This window comes from Lepus europaeus, chromosome 1, assembly GCF_033115175.1.
Source record: "Lepus europaeus isolate LE1 chromosome 1, mLepTim1.pri, whole genome shotgun sequence".
NCBI lineage: Eukaryota > Metazoa > Chordata > Mammalia > Lagomorpha > Leporidae > Lepus > Lepus europaeus.
The window spans coordinates 18,509,835-18,533,335 of NC_084827.1; the positions used below are offsets into that span (position 1 = coordinate 18,509,835).

The 23,501-nt window shown below is 43.2% G+C and overlaps 1 protein-coding gene across 1 annotated transcript in view; it reads left to right on the forward strand.

Moving 5' to 3' along the window:
- The first annotated feature begins 226 nt into the window (after positions 1-226).
- Positions 227-23,501, forward strand: part of TMEM209 (transmembrane protein 209) — a 39,568-nt gene continuing 16,293 nt past the window's right edge. Inside the window, exons 1-8 of the mRNA XM_062199933.1 lie at positions 227-307; positions 1,020-1,156; positions 1,276-1,334; positions 1,804-1,935; positions 2,355-2,593; positions 11,340-11,541; positions 21,394-21,569; positions 22,151-22,222. Coding sequence (XP_062055917.1) covers positions 305-307; positions 1,020-1,156; positions 1,276-1,334; positions 1,804-1,935; positions 2,355-2,593; positions 11,340-11,541; positions 21,394-21,569; positions 22,151-22,222 — 1,020 coding nt within the window. The 5' untranslated portion in view covers positions 227-304. The remainder of the gene's footprint in view (positions 308-1,019; positions 1,157-1,275; positions 1,335-1,803; positions 1,936-2,354; positions 2,594-11,339; positions 11,542-21,393; positions 21,570-22,150; positions 22,223-23,501) is intronic.

Below are 23,501 nucleotides of genomic sequence, written 5' to 3' on the forward strand. Positions count from 1 at the left end.
TAATATGTACAAAATCCGTCGTGTTGTAGTCATTACGTTTCGCGCGCGTTCAGACTCTGGTCTCGGTTTTACTCCTCACATCGGTCCCGGCAGCTGAGGAGAGCCCCAAAGCGGAGCGCTGTTTCCCTGGTAACGCAGCTAGGGCGCCTCGCGCGCGCTCCGCCTCCCTTCGTTCTCGCGAGATGAGACGGCCCCGTGTTTCCGGTAACTGCAGTTCCGCCCACCGGCCTCCTCCGCCTTCGAGCCGGACTTCGCGCATGTGCAATAGGGTGAGGCGCGAGCCGGCGGCTTCCGGCCGAAGAGCATGGTGCGTTTTTGGGGTGGTTGTCGTGCTTGCTGGATGTAGCGTCCACGCGGGCTGTGGGCGTCCCACGCCAGCTGAGCTACTCGGGGTTCAGCCGTGGGAGGAGGTGGCCAGGCCTCCTGTCACTCAGCGTGGAAAGGAAGAAAGAAGCAATAAAGCTGCTAAACTTTGTGCCGGGGGAGCCAGGGCGGGAAGCTCTCCGGCTTGGGGAGCAGTGGTGGCCGGGGGAGGGTACAGCTCTCTGGTCCGGGCCACGGATCCCTGTAGCTGTTAGAAGTGCCCCGCGTGTCCGCGAGGGATGAGTCTAACAAAGCAGAAGACACACACAGATCCCAGCGTGGGCCCGAGCGGAGGACGCGTGTTGCCCGCCTTCACGCCGGGTGTCCGGCGAGCCCACGCTGGGCTGCCCCGTGGGACACGTGCCGCGGCGTGCAGAGGGCTAGCACACGCCGTCACCAGCCCCTCGGTTAGGAGCTGGGACACTGTACTCCCGGGCGGCCCTAAATTTCCCTCTGAAGTCAGCAGCCAGCTCCGTACCGCGGTACGGAGAAGGAGTGGAGTCCCCTTTTCCGACGAAAAGTCCCCTTTTCCTATGCTTAAGATTCTAAAGATGAACCCAACGTGCAGCTGTAGGAAGGGCACAGCAGGGTGGCTTCCTAGGTGGAGAAGTCGGTTTGCTTCTGGTTAATTTCCTCTGCCTTTTGTTTCTGAATAGATGCAGGGGGAGCCGAACCCTAGCGCTTCTCTCATTGACAGAACCATCAAGATGAGGAAAGAAGCGGAAGCTAGGAAGGTGGTTTTAGCCTGGGGACTGCTGAATGTGTCTGTGGCCGGGATGATATATACCGAAATGTAAGTTAATCCGCCCCACGAGCTGAAAACTAAGGAGCCGGTGGCTCGTTGTTTTGATTTTTAGTTTTTTCCTCCCTTTTTTTCTTTGAGTTATTGAAAATTCTTCCTGATTTTTTCAGGACTGGAAAATTGATTAGTTCATATTATAATGTGACGTACTGGCCCCTTTGGTATATTGGTAAGTGATTTTTCGCTGTAATTTAGATTTACTTCCAATGAAAAGCAACAGGGTAAAACCCCTTTGGAAGGAAGCTTCTGGTGGAGGAAACCTCCAAATTAATAACCAGTGCAGTTCGGGGTACATGAGTGCTGTAAAGAAAAGCATTCTGGAGGTGGTGAGATTCGTATGTTTTCACTCACCTGGAATTTCAGCTCTCGACATCTCTGTGTTCACCCTCAAGCCAGCCAGCATGTCTACTGCACTGATGCCTTCCTCATTCTCTCCATTCTTTGCTCTTCTCTGCCTACTCGTTCGTAGTCCTTGTGTGTGAAGTCCTGCATGTAATAAACATTCATGAGTGGCAGCCGGTCATGAGGAGTAGGAGAATACTTTTCAATTTTGTTGTGAATTTCCTAACGTATGGGAGGCTTTTTTCCCCCCAGTAAGTGTCCCCCTCTTTAAAAAGTTAATTGTCGTTCTCTTCCAGAACTAGCCCTCGCATCTCTCTTCAGCCTTAATGCCTTATTTGATTTTTGGAGATATTTCAAATATACCGTGGCACCAACAAGTCTGGTTGTTAGTCCTGGGCAGCAAACACTTTTAGGGCTGAAAACAGCTGGTAAGTATTTCATATCCCTTGCCAAGGAGGAGGCAAAGGTTGGCAGTAAATCGTTCTCAATTTAATTTTCCCTTTTCATAGACTCAGAGCTAGAAGGGACTTCTAAGGCCATCTGGTTCGACTGCATTAAGCAGGTCTATAATAAATTGATTATCATTTCTATTTGTGTAAATCAGATGGACCCAGCATTCAGCAACCTCATTGAAGTTTGTTCCATTGTTAATTAAAGTTAAACGACTAACTTGGTGCACTGAAGTCAGTTTCTTATTTTGAACTCAATGGAAACGGCAAACAACTAATGTGTGTCCTTTGGAAATAGTATTTTATGGTACTTTCTGTTTTACTGAGGCCTTAGTTTCTTTAACCTGATTTCATGCATACACACACATATGTATTTTTTTTCCCCCCTTTCCTTCTAGTTGTACAGACTACTCCTCCACATGATCTGACAGCAACACCAATCCCTCCTTCTCCGTCTTCTCCTTCAATTCAGGGTCAGAGTGTATTGAGTTATAGCCCATCTCGGTCACCCAGCACGAGCCCCAAGTTCACCAGCTGTATGACTGGGTACAGCCCTCAACTGCAAGGTCTGTCCTCTGGTGGCAGTGGCTCTTACAGCCCTGGAGTGACCTACTCGCCTGTCAGTGGTTACAGCAAGGTAATGACTCTTTTCTCTTGGCCACGCACATTAGTTTAAAATTGGGGGGGTACATTGAAAATCATCTTTAAAAAGTCAGTGAGAAAAGTGAAGACCAGTGGGTAATTGACTTGCCCAAAGCACTCATTTAAGAGCCAAGAATAGAACCCAGGTTTCTTGACACCTAGTTAGAAATTTTTTACACATCATCTTCAAGAGAAAAAGCATTTGCAAAGGTGAGGAGGTATGAGGTTCACCATCTAGGATTTTTCATAGTCTTTAAAAAACAAGTTGAAACTAGGATAATTTTTTAGGTTGGTTTCCTCCCTTTTGCTTTTCCTTTCTTTGCTTCTTTGTGTAAAGCCTCCATATATCCTTCTAAATGTTATGTTCTTTATCATGTTGGAGAATCCTAGCTAAAAACAGACTGTGTGTGATGTGGCTGAGTACGGAGCATTTCCATTTCCATGGGATGAATAGAAATCTCATTCCAGCTCCCACACTAATGTGGGCTTTTGCTCTAATATTTAGGCTTTTTAGGAGTAAAGTTGTCAGATTGAAATTTTGACTCTTCCCTGAATCCTAAGCGTGAAGGAGGGGTATTTCAGACACCCTCACTGTTGTGTTGGCCAAAATTTTACAGCTGCTGGTTGGAATAGGAACATCTGGAGAAACCAAAACACTGCCCTTACCCTTTTTGTGTAGTATTTCTTGGTAATAAAACTCCATACTGTTGATAACCCAGTATTAATGTGGGCAGGTAATAGAATTTAGAAAATTGTATGCAAACTAGGTATCATCAAAAAGTGGGTATATGATGATAACTCATGACCTGTAGATAAATATGACTTTAAAAAACCATTTTGGGGGTAGACATTGGCTTAGCAGTTAAAATGCCACTTGTGACACCTGCATTCCATATTGGAGCACCTGGTTTTGAGTCCTGGTTCTGCTCTCGATTCTAGCTTCCTGCTCATTGTAGTCATGGGAGGCAGCAGGTGTTGACACAATGACATGAGTCCCTGCTACCCACGTGGGAACCTTGGAATGAGTTCGCAGCTCTAGGCTTTGGCCTGGCCCAATCCCAGCTGTTGTGGACATTTGGGGAGTGAGCCAGTGAATGGGAGACCTCTCTGTCTCTCTTTCAAATAAATAAAATAAAATGTAAAATAAGTTGTTCCTACAAGAAAAGAACTATGATCATTACAGAAAATCAGACAAATAAAATAGAAGGAAAATTTCTCATAGTCCTATTGCTAGCAAATAATCTGTTTAATGGTTATTTAACACTCCTCTTGTGGCACACCATAGTTTATTGATAAATATTCAAATTGTTTTCATTTTACAAAAACTATTCTTAATTGCACTGAGTAGCTCTGTGTGTAAAAGCTCTTGAAAAGTTTGGGGTGGCTATCCAAAAGAATTGTACCAATCTACATTGTCACAGAGATATATGAGTGTTCATTTCATCACACGATTATTTTTAAAAAAAGATTTTTATTTTCTCAGGCTATCAGCCATGGTTTTTGTTTTTTTGCTTTTTTTTTTTTTTTTTTTTTTTTTTGGACAGGTAGAGTTACAGACAGTGAGAGAGAGAGAGAGAGAAAGGTCTTTATCCCGTTAGTTCACTCCCCAAATGGCTACCACGGATGGTGCTGGCAGATCTGAAGCCAGGAGCTTCTTCCTGGTTTCCCATGCGGGTGCAGGACCCAAGCACCTGGGCCATCCTCCACTGCCCTTCTGGGCCATAGCAGAGAGCTGGACTGGAAGAGGACCAACCAGGACTAGAACCTGGCGCCCATATGGGATGCCGGTGTCTCAGGTGGAGGATTAACCAAGTGAGCCACGGTGCCGGCCCCAATTGGCCATGTTTGATCAATCCCTAGCATAGGGGAAATCTCTGTAGGACAGTGGATATTGGGAAGCCACACGGGAGGTGAGAGGCATCTATGGGAAACACACATGCCGGACGGTAGAGTCATTTTCAGCTGCTGTCTGTGCTGAAAGACCAAATCCCAGGGCGCCAGCAGAGGCATCTAGAAAATATGCAGATGTGTTTCCCCCTTGGCTGAGTAGACATCACCACTGAAAAACCCAGAGAAAGGCTGAGGACGAAGCCTGAAAATGTTTCTTAAAACAGGAATGCAATTAAAAGATTTTGAACTTGGCTGGAAATAATTATTGAATTGGCCTACCTTTTGTCCTGCTGAGCAGGAGCAGGGCTCCAGAGTAAGATAAAATTAGTTGTAGTGAAAGAATTTTCAAAAGAAAAAAATTTTTTTTCGATATGTTTTTTTCCAGTCTGACTTTAAAATCTATACCTGGTTTACAAAGATGTTTGAACCATCACCAGTGAATATTAGAGGCAAGAAAAGTACATCTTTCTACTGTTATTACTTTGTTTCCACATTCCTCTTTCAATTTTTTCTTTTTAGTTTATGGATACAGCTTTTGTATTTCTTCTCCTTATATATATGGAAATCTCTGATAAGAGATAAAGTTATCTAAGAATCCCCAATTATTTTTAGCTACTTTGTACATGAGAATTAAGATATATTTGCTAGTTGGTTTCTGAGAGTAATTTTTCTAGACATTGAAAATTCAATACTTTTCAAGCCTATTAGGGCAACATCCTAACCTGTGGAAAGATCCAATAAAAGTTTACTGGATTAGAAAATAAGTTAACACTGTCTAGGCTACAAGAAAAAAAATCTGGAAAACTTATTATTGGAAACATTCGTATTTTTTTAAACATATCACAAGATCAATTTTAAAATTTCAAAATAATCTCCAAGGAAAATGTTCATTTTCATCTACTTGAAAGAGGGACAGAGAGTTCTTCCACACTGTTTCACTTCCCAAATGCCAACAATAGCCAGAGCTGGGCCAGGCTGAAGCAGGAGTCCAGAAACCCATCTGGATCACCCACAAGAGTGCCAAGAACCCAAGCATTGGAGGTATCATCTGCTGCCTCCCAGGATGCGCTAGCAGGAAGCGGGATTGGAAGCAGAGTGGTGGGGACTCAGACTGGCACTCTGATACAGGATGCAGGCATGGCAAGTGGTAGCACAACCTGCTGGGCCACAGTGCCTGCCTCTCCGTTTAACTTTGTAGGGAAACACCATATTGTGTTTCGTAGGCATTGTACCATTTTGTCTTCCCATTTTAGCATGATATTTTAAAATAATTATATTAATCTGCTTGTACTCCCATAACAGAATACCACAGGCTGGATGACTGAAACAACCGAAATTTTATTTTCTTTCTCAAGTTCTGAAGGTTAGGACACGGGACCTTTGTGGGGTATCTTAGAACTACACTAATCCTCTGGATCAAGGCTTCACTTAACTTCGTTACTTCGTTATTTCAAATACCGCCACTCTGGGTGTTAAGGCTTCAGCAAGTCTAGTTTTAGGGGGGACACAAGCCTCCGGTTCATTACATCACTTAGATGTCTTTCCCTACTGGACTGTAACCCCCTCCAGCACAGATTTACATGTTTGTTTCCTTACCATGGTATATAGAATGCAGTGCTGCATACATGTTTATTGAGCCAAAGTAATGAAATGAGTATTTTTTTTTTTTTCTGGAAAAAATGCCAAGATTTACTTAAGAGCTATGAAATCTGAGTAAATCAAGAAAGAAAATTGAAGGATTATTCATCAAATACCATCAAATAATCTACAGAAGGCCTTTAGGGCCCTGAAGTTTTACCATTGAGTTCTCTGAAATTTTCAAGAAAGTTACTTTATAATCTTTATTTTGGAAATTTTCATAGCCACAGAAGTGAAGAGACTAGCGTAACAAACTCCAGCATATCTATTACATATCTTCCAAGCTGGCATTTTGCTAATGCATGAACAGCTATTATGATCTAATAAAACAACATGCTAATTAAATAAAAAATCTTTTTTTAAAAAATGGGGGTCAGCAATGTGACGCAGCAGGCTAAAGCCCCAGCCTGCAGTGCCGACATCCCTTATGAGCACCGGTTCAAATCCCGGTTGCTCCTTTTCCGATCCAACTCTCTGCTATGGCCTGGGAAAGCAGTAGAAGATGGGCCAAGTGCTTGGGCCCCTGCACCCATGTGGGAGATATGGAGGAAGCTCCTGGCTCCTGGTTCTGGATCAGCTCAGCTCTGGCCATTGCATTCATTTGGGGAGTGAACCAGCAGAATGGAAGACCTCTCTCTCACTCTGGCTCTACCTCTCTAACTCTGTCTTTCAAATAAATAAAATAAATCTTAAATAAAATAAAAAGCTGGGGCTGGCGCCGTGGCTCACTTGGTTAATCCTCCACCTGCAGCACCGGCATCCCATATGGGCGCCAGGTTCTAGTCTCGGTTGCTCCTCTTCCAGTCCAGCTCTCTGCTGTGGCCCAGGAAGGCAGTGGAGGATGGCCCAAGTGTTTGGGTCCCTGCACCCACATAGGAGACCAGGAGGAGGCACCTGGCTCCTGGCTTCAGATCGGCGCAGCATGCCAACTGTAGCAGCCATTTGGGGAGTGAACCAACGGAAGGAAGACCTATCTCTCTCTCTCTCTCTCTCTCTCTCTCTCTCTCGCTGTCTATAACTCTACCTGTCAAAAAAATTTTTAAAAAAGCTTAAGAAAACACAAAAGGGACAGATAATTGACCTCGTGATTAAGATGCCCACATCTGCCTGGATTCAATGCCCATCTCCATGTGCACTCTAGCTTCATGCTAATGCAGACCTTGGACACAAAGTGATGTCTCAGAAATTTGAGTTCTTGACACCCATTGGGGGGACCTGCATTGAGTTCCTGGCTCCTGGCTGTGGCCTAGGACAGTGCCAGCCTTTACGAGCATCTGGGGAGCGAGCTAGTAGATAGGATATTGGTCATTTTGCTCTGTGTGTGTGTGTGTGTCTGCATTTCGAATGAGTAAACATTCTTTAAAGACAGTAGGATAGTCTTAGGAAAGTTGTAAGTTAAATAATCCTTTGAATTCACAGAAATTTTTATCACTAATTTTTTCCGATATGACATTTACTTCATAAGTAAATCTTATGGCCTTTTTTTTTCTGGAAGGGCAGAGAACTAGGGAGAGATACTGTCCGTCCACTGATTCACTCAAATACCCACAGCAGTCAGGGCAGGACTAGGCCGAAGCCAGAGCCTGGATCTCAAGGTCTCCCAAGTGCCGGAAACAGCTACGTGAGCCATTGCACGCTGCCTCACAGTGTGCATGCTAGCAAGGAGCTTGAATTGGAACAAGTACTCAGACTCGGGCATCCTGATAATGAATGCAGGCATCCCAAGTAGTATCTTAACTGCTTCGCCAAATGTCTGCCACGCCCCTGATAACTTTTATTTTTTGTTAAATATCCATTTGAAAGGCAGAGTTTACTCTCCAAATGACTGCAGCAACTGGGACTGGGCCACACCGAAGCCAGCAGCCAGGAGCCGCTTCTAGGTCTCCCACTTGGGTACAGGGGACCAAGCACTTGGCCATCTTCCACTTCTCTCCCAGGAGCATTAGCAAGGAGCTGGATCGGAAGTAGAGCAGCCGGACTCTTAACCAGTGCCCTTATGGGATACCAGCACTGCAGGCACAGGCTTAACCTATGCCACAGTGCTGGCACCAGATGTAGGGGTCTTAATGGTCAGTTTGTCCCACTGTGCTATAACAGCACCCCCAAAGTAACTTTAAAAAAAAAAAAGGATTTATTTCTTTGTTATTTGAAAGGCAGAGCTACAGAGAGGCAGAGAGAGGGGTCTTCCATCCACTGGTTCACTCCCCAAATGGCCGCAACAGCTGGAGCTGAGCCAGTCCGGAGCCAGGAGCCAGGAGCCTCTTCCAGGCCTCCCACGCGGGTGCAGGGGCTCAAGGACTTGGGCCATCATCTTCTGCTTTCCCAGGCCATAGCAGAGAGCTGGATTGGAAGTAGAGCAGCCTGGTTGCGAACCAGCATCCATAGGGGATGCTGGCACTTCAGGCAGTGGGCTAATCCACTACACCATGGCACCAGCCCCAAAGTTACTTTTAAATGTTAATTGATGACCAAGTAATGTTTATCCCAGTGGTACAATAATATATTTATTCAAAAGTTCATTAAAAGCTAAATTTATAAAAAGCTATTTCTTTAACCCATTTTAATAGTAAAAGCTTTGCTTATGTGACTCATACAAGAGAGACACTCTGAATCAATAGCTTATAGTCAGTCATATATTAGTAGTATTCATTTAGATCTAATAAGGATTTCATAAGTCCTTTCATAATTGATTAAAAAACATAGGCCAGCGCCACGGCTCCATAGGCTAATCCTCCGCCTAGCGGCACTGGCACACTGGATTCTAGTCCCAGTCAGGGCGCCGGATTCTGTCCCGGTTGCCCCTCTTCCAGGCCAGCTCTCTGCTATGGCCCGGGATTGCAGTGGAGGATGACCCAAGTGCTTGGGCCCTGCACCCCATGGGAGACCAGGAGAAGCACCTGGCTCCTGCCATCAGATCAGCGCGGTGCGCCGGCCGCAGCGCGCCGGCCGCTGCAGCCATTGGAGGGTGAACCAGCAGCAAAGGAAGACCTTTCTCTCTCTCTCTCTCTCTCTCTCTCTCTCTCTCTCACTGTCCACTCTGCCTGTCAAAAAAAAACACAAGGCTCCAAAATTAAGCTTTAGAAATAGGTAGTATATGAAAAAATATATAAATATTAGCAAGAAATTTCTAAGAAGAAAAAACATTTACTTGGATAAAGATACTGTTACAAAGATTTTCTTCCTGAGGTCCATGTTGTGGCACAAATGCCAGCATCCCATATTTGTACCAGTTCAAGTCCTGGCTGCTCCATTTCTGATCCAGCTCCCTAGCTAATGTGCCTGGGAAAGCAACAGAAGATGGCCCAAGAGCTTGGGCCCCTGCACCCATGTGGGAGACCTGGATGGAGTTCCAGGCTCCTAGTTTTGTCCTGGCCCAGCCTTGGCTGTTGAGGCCATTTGGGAGTGAACCAGCAGATAGAAATTCTCTTTCTCTCTCTCCCTCTGTCTCTCTTTTTTTCCTCGCCCTCTAACTCTGCCTTTCAAACGAATAAATTTTTTTTTTTAAAAAGCTAAGCTTTTTTTTCCACATTAATGTCTAAGGCTCACACAATTTCTTCAGTCCTAACCTACCAGTTTTTTGGTAGGTTTATGAAGTATTACTCATTGATTTTTTTTAAAGTTAATACTGATGAAAAGAGCCAAGAAAATCTTGAGTAAGACTTAGATGTTAATAATTAAAATATTAAGGGGCCGGCGCTGTGGTGCAGTGGGTTAATCATCCGCCTGCAGCGCCGACATCCCATATGGGTGCTGGTTCTAGTCCCAGCTGCCCCTCTTCCAATCCAGCTCTCTGCTATGGCCTGGGAAAGCAGTGGAAGATGGCCCAGGTCCTTGGGCCCCTGCACACATGTAGGAGACTGAAGAAGATCCTACCTCCTGGCTTCAGATTAGCACAGCTCCAGCTGTTGCGGCCAACCTGGGGGAATAAACCAGTGGGCGGAAGACCTTTCTCTCTGTCTCTCCCTCTCATTGTAACTCTACCTCTCAAGTAAATAAAATCTTTAAAAAAATTAAAATATTAAGGGATGACACTGAGGTGCAGTGGGTTAAACTGCCACATGAGAAGCTGGGGTTCCATATTGGACACTGGTTTGAGTCCCAGTGTTCCTTTTCAAATCCAGCTCCCTACTAATGTACCTGGGAAGGCAGCAGATGATGGCCCATGTGGGGACCATGATGGAGTTTCTGGTTCCTGCCTTTGGCCTGGCCCTTATGGCCATTTGAGGAATGAACCAGTGGATGAAAGGTCTTTCTCGGTCTTTCCCTCCCTCTCCCTCACTCTGCCTTTCAAATAAATAAATCCTTTTTAAAAAATCAGCAGTTGTTTTTTTAAAAAATACTTAACTTCATAAATTAAAGGAAACGCAAATTAAATATGCTTTCAAAAATTCTTGTATAGCAGATACATATTTTAAAGTTGTAATGTTGGTGAATGTATACCAAATTAAGTGCTCCTATCCACTTTTGCTAGGAGTATAACTTCATGTAACATTTTCATTTAAGGGATAGGAATAGGTATTTAAAAATGTTTACATGGTTTGACCACATAATTTCAGTTTTAGGAATCTATCATCAGAAATTCAAGCAAAGATTTAAGTGCAGCTGTGTTTATCATGACATTATTTACAATAGCCAAAAATTACAATCAAAATGTCCAGAAGAAGAAAATGTAAAAGTAAATTATGATATGTTTGCATTTTTGAAATATACAGCCAGCATGAAAATATTTATAAAGGATTTTAGTAGAAAAAGCTTAGTTAACTTAAAAAAGAAAGAAGATGTAAAGTCAACCAGTATCGTTTCAGTTTTATAAAAACAAAAATAGAGTGGCATAGCTATGTATATTTTAAAGATTTAAAAATAAATAAAATGCTAACAACAACAAAAAAAGTAGCATTTATTTACCCATTCACCTACTGAAGGACATCTTGGTTGCTCTCGACTTCTGGCAGTTGTGAATGAAGCTGTTATAAACATGCACTTGTGGATTTTTGTGTAGACCTCAGTTTCCAGCTCCTTTGGGTAAATGGAGCATGACTGCTAAGTCCTTATGGTAAGAGCATGTCTAGCTGTGGGAAAAGCTGCCCGACTATCTTCTGAAGTGGCTGTCCCATTTTGCATCCCACCAGCAATGAGAGATCCTGTACCACAACCTCCAGCATTTATTATCTTCAATTAAAAATAAAACAAGGTTTTTTTTTAATTTTGTACAGTTGGCGAGTTTCAGCCCCTCTCCTTCTTCCTCGTACCCTACCACTGTTGGGCCAGTGGAGAGCAGCGGGCTGAGGTCTCGCTACCGTTCGTCACCCACCGTCTATAACTCTCCTGCTGACAAGGAGGACTACATGACAGACCTGCGGACTCTGGACAGTTTCCTTAGAAGCGAAGAAGAGAAACAGCATAGAGTTAAGCTGGGTACATGTATTTTTGTGTATATTTAATATACCTATTCTCTGTCACATTACATAATCCTCCGTGTACTCATTGCGTTGATACCTGAATGTAAGTTTTTATGTCTCTTTTACTAATATATCTGTGTAGCTTAGAAGAGAAACATATTCTGTTCCTCTTTATCTGTAATACAATTTTACACAGTTAGAATTCACCCAATTTAGCCGGCGCCACGGCTCACTAGGCTAATCCTCCGCCTTGTGGCGCCGGCACACCGGGTTCTAGTCCTGGTCGGGGCACCGATCCTGTCCCGGTTGCCCCTCTTCCAGGCCAGCTCTCTGCTGTGGCCCGGGAGTGCAGTGGAGGATGGCCCAAGTGCTTGGGCCCTGCACCCCATGGGAGACCAGGAGAAGCACCTGGCTCCTGCCATCGGATCAGTGCGGTGCGCCAGCCGCAGCGCGCCAACCGCGGCGGCCATTGGAGGGTGAACCAACGGAAAAGGAAGACCTTTCTCTCTGTCTCTCTCTCTCACTGTCCACTCTGCCTGTCAAAAAAAAAAAAAAAAGAATTCACCCAATTTAAGAAGTAAAATGTAGCTGAACTGAGAAATCGTGAACCGTTCATCTACAATAAGATTGAAAGCCTTTACACATAATGTAAGTTACAGTTTCTGTTTGAAGTTGAATCTATAAAATAACGTTTGGGAAGCAGTACCTTGCAAAGTGTATTCCGATGGTAAGTGCCTTTTCTCAGGTTGTCCTTGGGAAGGCCAGTGTGGCAAGGCGGCATGAGAAAGCATTATCTACTCTAAAAGTGCCACTGTCTTCAGAGCATTTGTGTTCGCCTTTTAGCATTTACTTAAAACGTGTCGTTTACCTTCAGGAAAAAATGTTAACAAATCGTAATCTGTTTGGGGTGAATTGGATTGTTACCAAGTCAGTTATTTGAAACCAAGTTAAGTTATTGAGCTGAATAATGATTTTCCCCCTCAGGAGCTTTGACAGGAAGCACATAAGGTGCTAAAGCCTGGCCGGAGTGAGGAAGCCACTTACTGGACCATGGCTCTTGTGTCGCTTGAAGCCTCCCCAGGAATGCAGTGTGCCACAAATGTCAGAGACAGATCAGTATTCTCTTGTTGTTTTTTAAACATGTCTATTTCTTTTTTGAAATATTTTAAGTGTGCTGAAAATTATATAGAGTATTATACGAAGAGCAGTGTGTATACTCTCTACACATCTTTGTGATATCCAGATATTTTCTGACTTCATTTTTTATTTCTTTGACCTGTAAGAATTACTTGAAAGTATTGTTGTTTGGAAGTGTTAATTGGTGTTGGTTTTAATTTCCATGCCTGAAGAGGCTAGATAGCTTGTTTTCTACCCAAATTACACTATGGTTAGAGATTCTGATCTGAACTTGAAAATTTTGAGGGTTTTTTGTTTTGCTTTGCTTTGCTTTTTAAATATTTATGAATCTGAGAGGCAGAGTCACAGAGAGAGGGAGAGACAGAAGGTCCTCGATCCGCTGGTTAACTCCCCAGGTGGTTGCAATGGCCGGAGCTAAGCCGATCAGGAGCCAGGAGCCTTCCCAGGGTCTCCCACTTGGGTGCAGGGGCCCAAGGACTCAGGCCATCTTCCGCTGCCTTCCCAGGCCGTAGCAGAGAGCTGAATCAGAAGAGGAACAGCTGGGACTCGGGCACCACAGGCGGAGGCTCGGCCCACTATACCACAGCATCAGCCCGTTTTGTTTTTTTTGACACTTGCTTTCAGGCTTTGTGTTAATGTTCAGTTTTTTTTTTTTTTTAACAGTTTTTACCCAAAATGTATTTGCAAGAATGTATAACCTCTAAATTTGGGACTGCATGTTTATTTATTGAGCAGGATCCTTGAGGGTGTTCCTCAGTTGTTCTCTTTTATTTGTTTGACCTACCAGTTATTAAGACAGCGCATCTGAAGCTCTCAATGACTGCTTCCCATTCCATGTTATTCATAATTCTCTCCAATTTGCTACACACATATGAGATTATAATCAATGTATGTAAGTTCCGAATTGTTTATATCATTCTGGCAAATCATGCCCTTTATCTCTTGGGCGTTTTCCTTATTTCATCTGACATTTTCACAGCTATACTAATTTCCTTTGGGTTAGGATGGCCTGGTGCATCTATGTCTAGTGCTATACTTTTAACTCTTCAGTGCCCTTAGGTTTTATTAAGTGATTAAGTATCTAATTCATAAGTAGTAAGTATTTTGTAGGGAGCTACTCTCAGACAATATAAATATCCTATGCCTTATAAAACATTGCCTTGGGGCTGGCACTGTGGCATAACGGGTAAAGCTGCTGCCTGCAGTGCCAACATCCCTTATGGGCGCCCGTTTGAGTTCCGGCTGCTCCACTTCCAATCCAGCTCTTTGTTATGGCCTGGGAAAGCAGTGGAAGATGGCCCAAGTCCTTGGGCCCCTGCACCCATGTGGGAGACCTGGAAGAAGTTCCTGGCTCCTGTCTTCAGATAGGCACAGCTCCAGCAGTTGCGGCCATTTGGGGAGTGCACCAGCAGATGGAAGACCTCTCTGTCTCTGCCTTTCCTTCTCTCTCTGTGTAACTCTGACTTTCAAATAAATTAATTAATTTTTAAAAATTGCCTTACTAGTTTTAACATCCTTTTAAGATTCTTTTCAGGGCTGGTGCTCTGGCGCAATGAGTTAAGCCTCTGCAGTATTGGCACCCCATATGGCCACCTGTTCAAGTCCCGGCTGCTCCACTTCCAATCCAGCTCCCTGCTAATGTGCCTGGGAAAGCAGCAGCAGAAGGCCTAAGTGCTTGGGCCCCTGCACTCAGGTGGGATACCCAGATGAAGCTCCTGGCTCTTAGTTTCAGATCCGCCCAGCTCCAGCTGTTAGGGCCGTTTGGGGAGTGAACCAGCGAATGGAAGATCTCACTCTCTCTGTCTTTCCCTCTCTCTTAATCCCTCTGCCTTTCAAATAAAAATATATCTTTGCTTTATTTTTTAAGGCAGAGGGACAGAGAGAGAGATGGCACGCAACAACCAGGGTTGGGCTGGGCCGAAGCCAGGAACAAGGATCTCCATCCGTGTCTCCCCCGTGGGTGGCAGGGACCCAAGTCCTTAAGCCATCATCTGCTGCCTCCCAATGTGCATATTAACAGAAGGCTGGCTTGGGAGCAGAGTTGGGAATTGATCCCAGGAAATGTCAAATGGGATGTGGGTATTCCAAATGGCAGTTTAACCTATTTTGTCACAACCTCCCCCAGCTAAGATTTTCAGAACATTATTGCAATGTTCGCTGTTAGGGGGATTTTATTTTATCATTCCTTCGATATTTACCCCCCCCCCTTTTTTTTACTGTGGTAAAATATAGATAAGATTTACCGTTTCATGGTTTTTAGGTCTGTAATTCAGTGATACTGAGTACATTCAGTGAGTACAGCAACATTTCACGTTAGTTTGTTGGTATACAATTTTAAGATAAAGCTTTTTCTTCTCCCCAATCTGTCATTTACTTTGATGCTTAAATTATCCCAGATTTGGCTACTGGGACCTCTTTCAGCCCACTTCTGTGCTCTTTTCACATGACATCATCATTCTCTGAGTTTTTTTTTTTTTTTTTTTTTTTTTTCACCCTAATATCACAAAATATCCTAGTCTTGGGGCCAGCACTGTGGCATGGCAGGTGAAGCCACAGCCTGCAGTGCTGGCATCCCATATGGGCGCTGGTTCGAGTCCCGGCTGCTCTGCTTCCAATCCAGCTCTCTGCTGTGACTTGGGAAGGCAGTGGAGGATGGCCCAAGTCCTTGGGCTCCTGCACGTGCATGGGAGACCGGGAGGAAGCTCCTGGCTCCTGGCTTTGGATCGGTGCAGCTCCAGCTCTTGCAGCTATTTGGGGAGTGAACCAGTGGATGGAAGACCTCTCTCCTCTCTCTCTGCCTCTCCTCTCTCTGTGTAACTCTGTCTGTCAAAAATAAATAAATAGATCTTGAAAAAAAACCAATGCCAGTCTCACCTTGCACTTCCCTGGCTGGTTCTGGAGTCACTCTATAAGCTCTGATTCCTTTTAGTGGAGAAGGATATTTAGAAATTCGTATCTGGGTACTGGATGTGCCATTTTACTGAGGGATCGTCGCTGTAGAGCCTCTGAACGCACATAGGGAATAGTTCATGTTCACACCTCCAGTTGCAGTCCGGCTGCCTGGTGTTTATGCTAGCCTTCCCCTTTCCGTAACTTAACTCCTTTCTCCGTGCTGAGAAGCCAGGCGTTCATACTCTGTTTTCTCTCTGGCTTTGTCTCTCTCACACATGCATGCACACACATACACATGCATTTTTTTTTTTGCTGAACCCTTTAAAAGTTGGTTGTAGACATAAAGCCATTTCATCCCTGGCCATTTCATGTACATCTCCCAAGACCAAGAGCACTTCCTTTATGATTGTAAGTGTCATACTTGAGGTACTACTGTTCATACTCACATTCCCCCAGTTAACCTAATAATGACCTTTGTAGCTCTGTTTGTCTTAGGATGCAGGATCCGGATGTATTGCATTTAGTTGTCATGCTACTTTTATCTTTAAAATGTTTGTGTTTTTGTCTTTTGGGCCTTTATGACATTTCTGTTTTGAAGAGGTCAGGCTGCTGCTTTGCAAATTCAGATTTGCCTGATCGTTTTCTCATTATTAGATTCAGATTAAATGTTTTTTTCCTGGCAAGAATAGAAGTTAGGTGCCGGGGTGTTCCTCTCAGTGTGACATCAGGAGCTACAGGATACTTACTGTTTTGTCCTGTTCTTGGTAATGTGGCATTATCTTCTTCCCCTCCTCCCACTTTTTTGCTTTAATCACTTTGGACTCGTGGGCAGCTCTTTCTTTAGCATTATTTATAAACTTGTTTCGCTAACTAATCAAATTTTCATATTTCAGTCATTATTTCTTTTTCTTTTTATTTATTTATTTGACAGGTAGTTATAGACAGAGAGAAAGGTCTTCCTTCCGTTGGCCCACTCCCCAAATGGACGCTACGGCCAGCGCTGTGCCAATCCAAAGCCAGGAGCCAGGTGCCTCTTCCTGGTCTCCCATGCGGGTGCAGGGGCCTAAGCACTTGAGCCATCCTCCACTGCCTTCCTCTGCCTGCGGAGCCAGCATCCCATATGGGCACTGGATTCTGTCCCAGTTGCCCCTCTTCCAGTCGAGCTCTCTGCTGTGGCCCGGGAGGGCAGCGGAGGATAGCCCAGGTGCTTGGGTCCCTGCACCCGCATGGGAGACCAGGAGGAAGCACCTGGCTCCTGGCTTCAGATCAGCGTAGCTCCAGCCATAGCGGCCATTTGGGGGGGGGTGAACCAACAAAAGGAAGACCTTTTCTCTCTGTCTCTCTCACTGTCTGTAACCCTACCTGTCAAATAAATAAACATTAAAAAAAAAGTCTTCATCCAGCAGTTCAATAATCTAAAATTCTTGGGAATTAAATAACTGACATTTTTGTCACATTGGCTTTTTTTTTTTTTTTTTTTTTTTTGACAGGCAGAGTGGACAGTGAGAGAGAGAGACAGAGAGAAAGGTCTTCCTTTTCCGTTGGTTCACTCTCCAATGGCCGCCGCTGCCGGCGCACTGTGACCAGCACACCGCGCTGATCCAAAGCCAGGAGCCAGGTGCTTCTCCTGGTCTCCCATGGGGTACAGGGCCCAAGCACTTGGGCCATCCTCCACTACACTCCCTGGCCACAGCAGAGAGCTGGCCTGGAAGAAGGGCAACCGGGACAGAATCTGGCGCCCCAACCGGGACTAGAACCTGGTGTGCCGGTGCCGCAAGGCGGAGGATTAGCCTGTTGAGCCACGGCGCCAGCCTTGTCACATTGGCTTTTATGCTTTGGAGACTTGTTTATTTTGTGTCATTTTTGGTGTTGGTATTCTAATTTGTGTCATTTTTGGTTTTGGCAAGCTGATCTATAGAAGTGCTTTGTCCATCCGGGGACAGGCTGGAAAAGACAACTTTCCTCTTTACAGTTGGTTTGTGTTTGCCTCTGTGAAGTACCTACAAAATATAATTGACTTTAAGCTGATGTAAATAATTTCTAGACTTGCAGATTCCTGGACCTTACAGGTGCTATAAATGAGTACGGTACCCCATGTGAGAGTGAGTCTGTAATTTTAAAATCTTAAAGAGATTTTCATTCAGTCTCCCAACAAGCTAGTACAGACAAGCTACCTTTACCTCCTGGTGCCCTTGGCCATTTTTCTTTTTTCTTACCCACTGAGAGAATGCCCTTTGAAATTCCTGGCCCTAGGCTGGGAGCTGGGAATCGGGATAGAAGAAAGGTCTCAATCCAAATTTCTGCCTTCCCTGCGTCCAGATCCCTATCTCCAGTTCTCACTCCAACACTGAAAGCTAAGCTGCTAGGTTTCTCAGAACCTTCAAAATTCTCTCCCAGCAGCCGAAGCATCGCCTCACAGACTCCCTAGATTTGACTTCCCTCTTCATTTTTAGCCACTGACTGTTCATACCCTTTTTTGAAAGCTCTATTCATCTAAATGATGTTTTACTTAGTTTATTTATTTTCGTTCATTTATTTGAAAGGCAGAACATCAGAGGCAGTGAGAATTAGAAAGAGAGAGATCCATCTTCCAAATACCCACAATGGCCAATGATGGGCCAGGCAGAAGCCACGAGTGAGGAGCTTCATCCAGGTCTCTCACATGGGTGGCAGGGGCCCAGGCGCTTGGGCCATCTGCTACTGCCTTCCCTGGTGCATTAGCCGGGAGCTGCATCAGAAGCAGAGAAGTAGGGACCATGGCACCTAGATATGGGATGCTTCTGTCCTAAGCAGCAGCTTAAGCCACTGTGCCACAACTCCGTCCCCAGTAAATGCTTTTTGATAATTGTAGTGGGAGATATTTTAGGTTATCTAGTTTGCTTTGTGGCTAGATTTCTAAATCTCTGTGGTCTTTGATTCTTAGGTCTTTGAGGTTGTCCAGCTATAGGTCTTGCACTGTTTTGTTGTCAGTAGTAGTAGTGCCTGTTACGGAGAATTTCTGTTTTGTTACTGCTTGCTATACATATATTTTTATTTATTAGAGACAGAGAGAGACAGAGGTCCTATGCTCTGGTTCATTCTCCCAAATGCCCACAACAAAGCTGGGAGCCAGAAACTTAATCCAGGTCTTCTGCTCGAGTGGCAGGAACCCAGCCGGTTGAGCCATCACCTGCTGCCTTCTAGTGTGCACCGTAGCAGGAAGCTGGAATTGGGAGCAGAGCTCTGACTTGAGGCCAGGCGCTCTGATACGGAATCTTCATCTGGCATCTTCACCACCAGGTCAAATGCCTGCCCGCCCTATCTGTCTGTCTGTCTGTCTGTCTATCTAGTTATTTACTTATTTTGGCTAATGCACCACAGGTGTTAAAACGTCCTGTTTCTATTCATTTATCTAAAACCAATCTGCATTGGAATGTTTCTCAAGTTCAAATTTCTTCATAGAAAGCTTGATGATCTTTCTTCAAGCCAATAGTCAAAATGATTGATCAAAATAGGCTAATTTTTTGCTCTACCGTAAGCATGTTTCATATATTCCTGTTCTGGTCTCTATTTATTAAATCATTTGTGTTGGCTTATAAGTTTTTTCTTGATATTAATTCATTCTTAGCCCTCAGTTTTGTCAGAAGTGCTACTTGGAAATTTAACTTCACACTTAAGCCTGGTATTTCTTTACTGCATGTAACTATTTGTTTTTGTGCCAGCATGAAAAACATACTGCATTCACCAAAACAACTAGCACAGACTTTAAAGATTTTGGTGAACTGAGATGTTGCCACGTATCCATTTTATGATTTTTCATCCTTTGTGCCTATAAACATCAAAAAAAAGCAAATGTTCGTATTTGATAGTCACTCCTTTTAGAAATTCTGCTAAGATTTAAAAAAAGGAAATAACTGATTTCTATTAGTAATTTTTTGCATGTGAGCATAAAAGACCAATTATTTTATTTAAGTTATACAGGTTTCATGTATTTCATATGTACAGATTTAGGAATATAGTGATACTTCCCACCCATGCTCCAACCCTTGTTCTTCCTCCTTTTCCCATTCCTACTCTTAATTTTTACAGAGTCCTACTTTCGGTTTACTTAATGATCATAAGGTTAACCTTACACTAAGTGAAAAAGTCCAACAAATAGTATGAACTAACAAAACAAACAAACAAAAAAAACACTGTTCTTCAACAAAAAAGACAGGAGCTGTAAATAGTCAACGAATCTCAAAATGTCTATTTCACTCCAGTACATTACATTTTAGGTACTCTGTTAGTTACCCTGATCAGGGAAAACACATGGTATCTGTCTTGTGGGGCCTGGCTTATTTCACTACGTGTGATGGTTTCCAGTTGCATCCATTTTGTTGCAAAAGACGGGATTTCATTTCTTTTTTACAGATGAGTAGTACTCCATAATGTGTATATACCATAATTTCTTTATCCACTCTTCAGTTGATGGACATCTGGGTAGATTCCATATCTTTGCTGTTGTGAATTGTGCTGCAGTAAACATGGGGGTACAGATAACTCTTTCATTTGCTGATTTCTTTTGGTTCGGGTAAATTCCCAGGAATAGGATGGCTGGATTATATGATAGGTCCAGTTTTTATTTTTTAAATTGCTTAAACCCTGAAAAAAAAAGTCCTTCATAAGCATCTTATAATTGTCATTGAACATTTGCTTATTAATTAAAATACTAGGGGAAAAAATACTCTATGCCCCAAGGAGTACAAATTCTATGTGAGAAAGTAAACTGTAATCCTGAAGTGTGGTTAATTCTCTGTAGAGGCCTCTGTGGGAATAGATTCCTAAATGTAACTTTTAGACATTTCCTAACTATAAATTTATAGATTTAGTAATATAATCAGAAGATTTGGGCCGGCGCCGCGTCTCACTAGGCTAATCCTCCACCTGCGGCGCTGGCACCCTGGGTTCCAGTCCCGGTCGGGGCACCAAATTCTCTCCCCATTGCTCCTCTTCCAGTCCAGCTCGCTCGCTCGCTCTCTCTATCTATCTATCTATCTCACTGTCTAACTCTGCCTGTCAAAAAAAAAAGAAGAAGATAGTCTTTTCATGTAGCATGAAGATTACTATAAACTGAAACAAAGCACAGTGTGGTGAGAGGATAGGTAAATTTACCTGTAGCCCAGAGGTGGTGTTAGTGGGGGACTGTGGTTATCCCTCTCAGGATGGGTTTCTGAAAACTCAAGCAAGGAACTTGCTCCACCCGTTTATTTCCTGAGGAAATTTGTGTTTTGTTTCTAACTAACTCATTTTAACAAGCTTAATTTTACTACAAAAACACTTTTACCTCTTGTGAGTCCTATGGCTCTGAAGTTTAAACTACTCAGAAAATATTTTAAAACATTTATTTATACATTTGTTTGTTTGAAAGGCAGAGTTGCAGAGAGATCTTCCATCCACTGCCCAAATGGCCGCAACGGCTGGAGCTGGTCCAATCTGAAGCCAGGAGCTGCTTCCGAGTCTCCCACACAAGTGCAGAGGCCCAAGGACTTAGGCCATCTTCTACAGCTTTCCCAGGCCATAGCAGAGAGCTGGACTAGAAGTGGAGCAGCCAGGTCTTGAACCAGCACCCATATGGGATGCCAGCACTGCAGGCCAGGGCTTTAACCCATTTGCCACAGCGCTGGTCCCATCTTTTTAATTTTTAACACAAGTAGTCCAAGTTCCCTAAAGAGAGATAGTTGAAGAAAAGCTCTTTGAAGGTTGTCTTCCGATTTCTGGACTTCTGTTGCCTGTATATTTAGATGCCCAGTATTCCTGTGTGAACTCTAGATGTAAAGTTACTACCACAAACTGAAACTATGTCAATTAATGATTGTAGGGAGCCCGGATTCCACCTCTCCTTCCTCCAGTCCTACGTTCTGGAACTACAGTCGTTCTGTGGGGGATTATGCACAGACTTTAAAGAAGTTTCAGTACCAGCTTGCCTGTCGGTCTCAGGCCCCCAGTGCTAACAAAGATGAAGCGGATCTCAGTTCTAAACAAGCTGCAGAGGAGGTCAGTGGAAAATAAAAATTGCTTAATATTTATGACTTACAGATTTCCAAAAAGTCTTCCCTTCTGCTTCTGGAGCTTTTTTTTTTCTTTCTTTCTTTTTCTTCTTTCTGTAATCTCCAGTTTGAGTGGATACTAATACAAATCTGGCATGCATTAAACAGTGGAAATTCTCTTGTCTCACTCTGTGTACCTAAAACTGAATTATATTATACACTTTACTCTTTATGACATATAGTTGAAATTAGTGCTCTGCCTAAAACATTTTTCTGCATTCATTATAAAAATGTTTTCAATATACAGAACTCTTGCTTTTAAAATACAAATGTCAGGCTGTAGTTTGATCAGTGTAATGCCAAATACGGGATTTTGATTTTGTTCTTAAAAACAAGAAATTCTTCAAGCATACCAGTGTAAGAACTTTCAAAGATATATCTCTGCTTGAACAGCAACCATAAATGGGTAATAAGAAAATGAGATGAATATTAATGTTTGAATTTTTTTCATAGATTTTTATGGGTGGGAGAAATGACCTCTGATGAAATTTTTTCTTACTGACTTCATTTTAAACATATTTTTAATAGGTTTGGGCAAGAGTGACAATGAATAGACAACTTCTTGATCATATGGATTCTTGGACAGCGAAGTTTAGAAATGTAAGTTCTAATATCATTCAGTGGACAATGTTAGTTCGTGTTAATATGCAGAGTATGTTACTAGAGTATCAGAGTTGTTATTAATTAGAATATTAGAATTAGCTGTTATTAAAAGTATAATGCGAATGGTACATATATAATGATAAATGTGGCATTTACCTTGAGGTTCTTGTTTCCATTGGATTTTGTTCCCCCTCATTTTGTAAACCAGTGTATTTTGATGATAAGAACTTCTCTGTCAGAGTCTAGAATTGTGAGGGAAACAACAGTGCAGTTCTTGCACTCCAAAAAGAGAGAGAAGGTAGAATATGCTTGATGCTACTTAAGAGGAAACACAGTTTCTTCAGCTTTGCTAGGGGAGAACCCTCTAGTCTTTGACCTGGAGGTCAGTTCTTTCATACTCAGATTCAGATCCCTTGTGTTCAACCCAGCTCTTCCTCCCACTCCCTGTGCACCTGTGGTTCTGTCGGGCAGGTTGGGTCCCTCTTCCCTACAGGTGGCTCCACGTTGGTGCTGTAGAAGCTACTTCTGCTGTTTCATCCTTAAACACTCCTCCTTCACTGTGCACCTTCTAGAACCATATTGAAATCACTTGGACTCATTTTTTATCCTTTCACTATAATTTAAATAGAGTATCAAGAGGAAGGGATAGAAAATGGTAGCCTACTTACTTGAACCAGAAATGTGGACAGCATTCTAAAAATAAAATTCCTGAACTGCTGGATTTACAATTTCAGAGGGTGAGGCCTAGATCCCTTTTCTGAGCACTTAGATAATTTTGTTGCAGCCAGAGACTGGCTGGCAAGTAGGTTGCATGTAGTAAATGGTGGAAGAATGAAAGAGTGAAATGATGTCCTAGAACTTGACTCTGTTATGTTTCCTGTTATAAGCTAGTCAAAAATGTGAAATATTACGGTTCCTCATTTGAATTCCTTAGGCCACAGGGTTCTGAAGCTAAGAGTCTCATAGACTTTTTAGAAGCAGTATGTATGTACTGTGTATTTGGTAAAACCACTGGCAGAGTCTGGCCAACATCCAATAATGAGCCACATGAATCATGTGACTAGCCAACCTGGGTGAGAAAAAGTCTGTGTGAGTAGCATCATGTGAATTCATTTCAGCTCTTGCAAATGTATCAAATTGTTGCTTGCAGCAGGGATTATACAAGTACTTTTCAGTTTTCAGAGGCTTTTGAGTTCAAAATTATTTATAAGGAAGTGTGGACTTATTTCACTTGAAACAGTTTTTAATCTTTCATTTTATGGTAAAATAAAAGCGT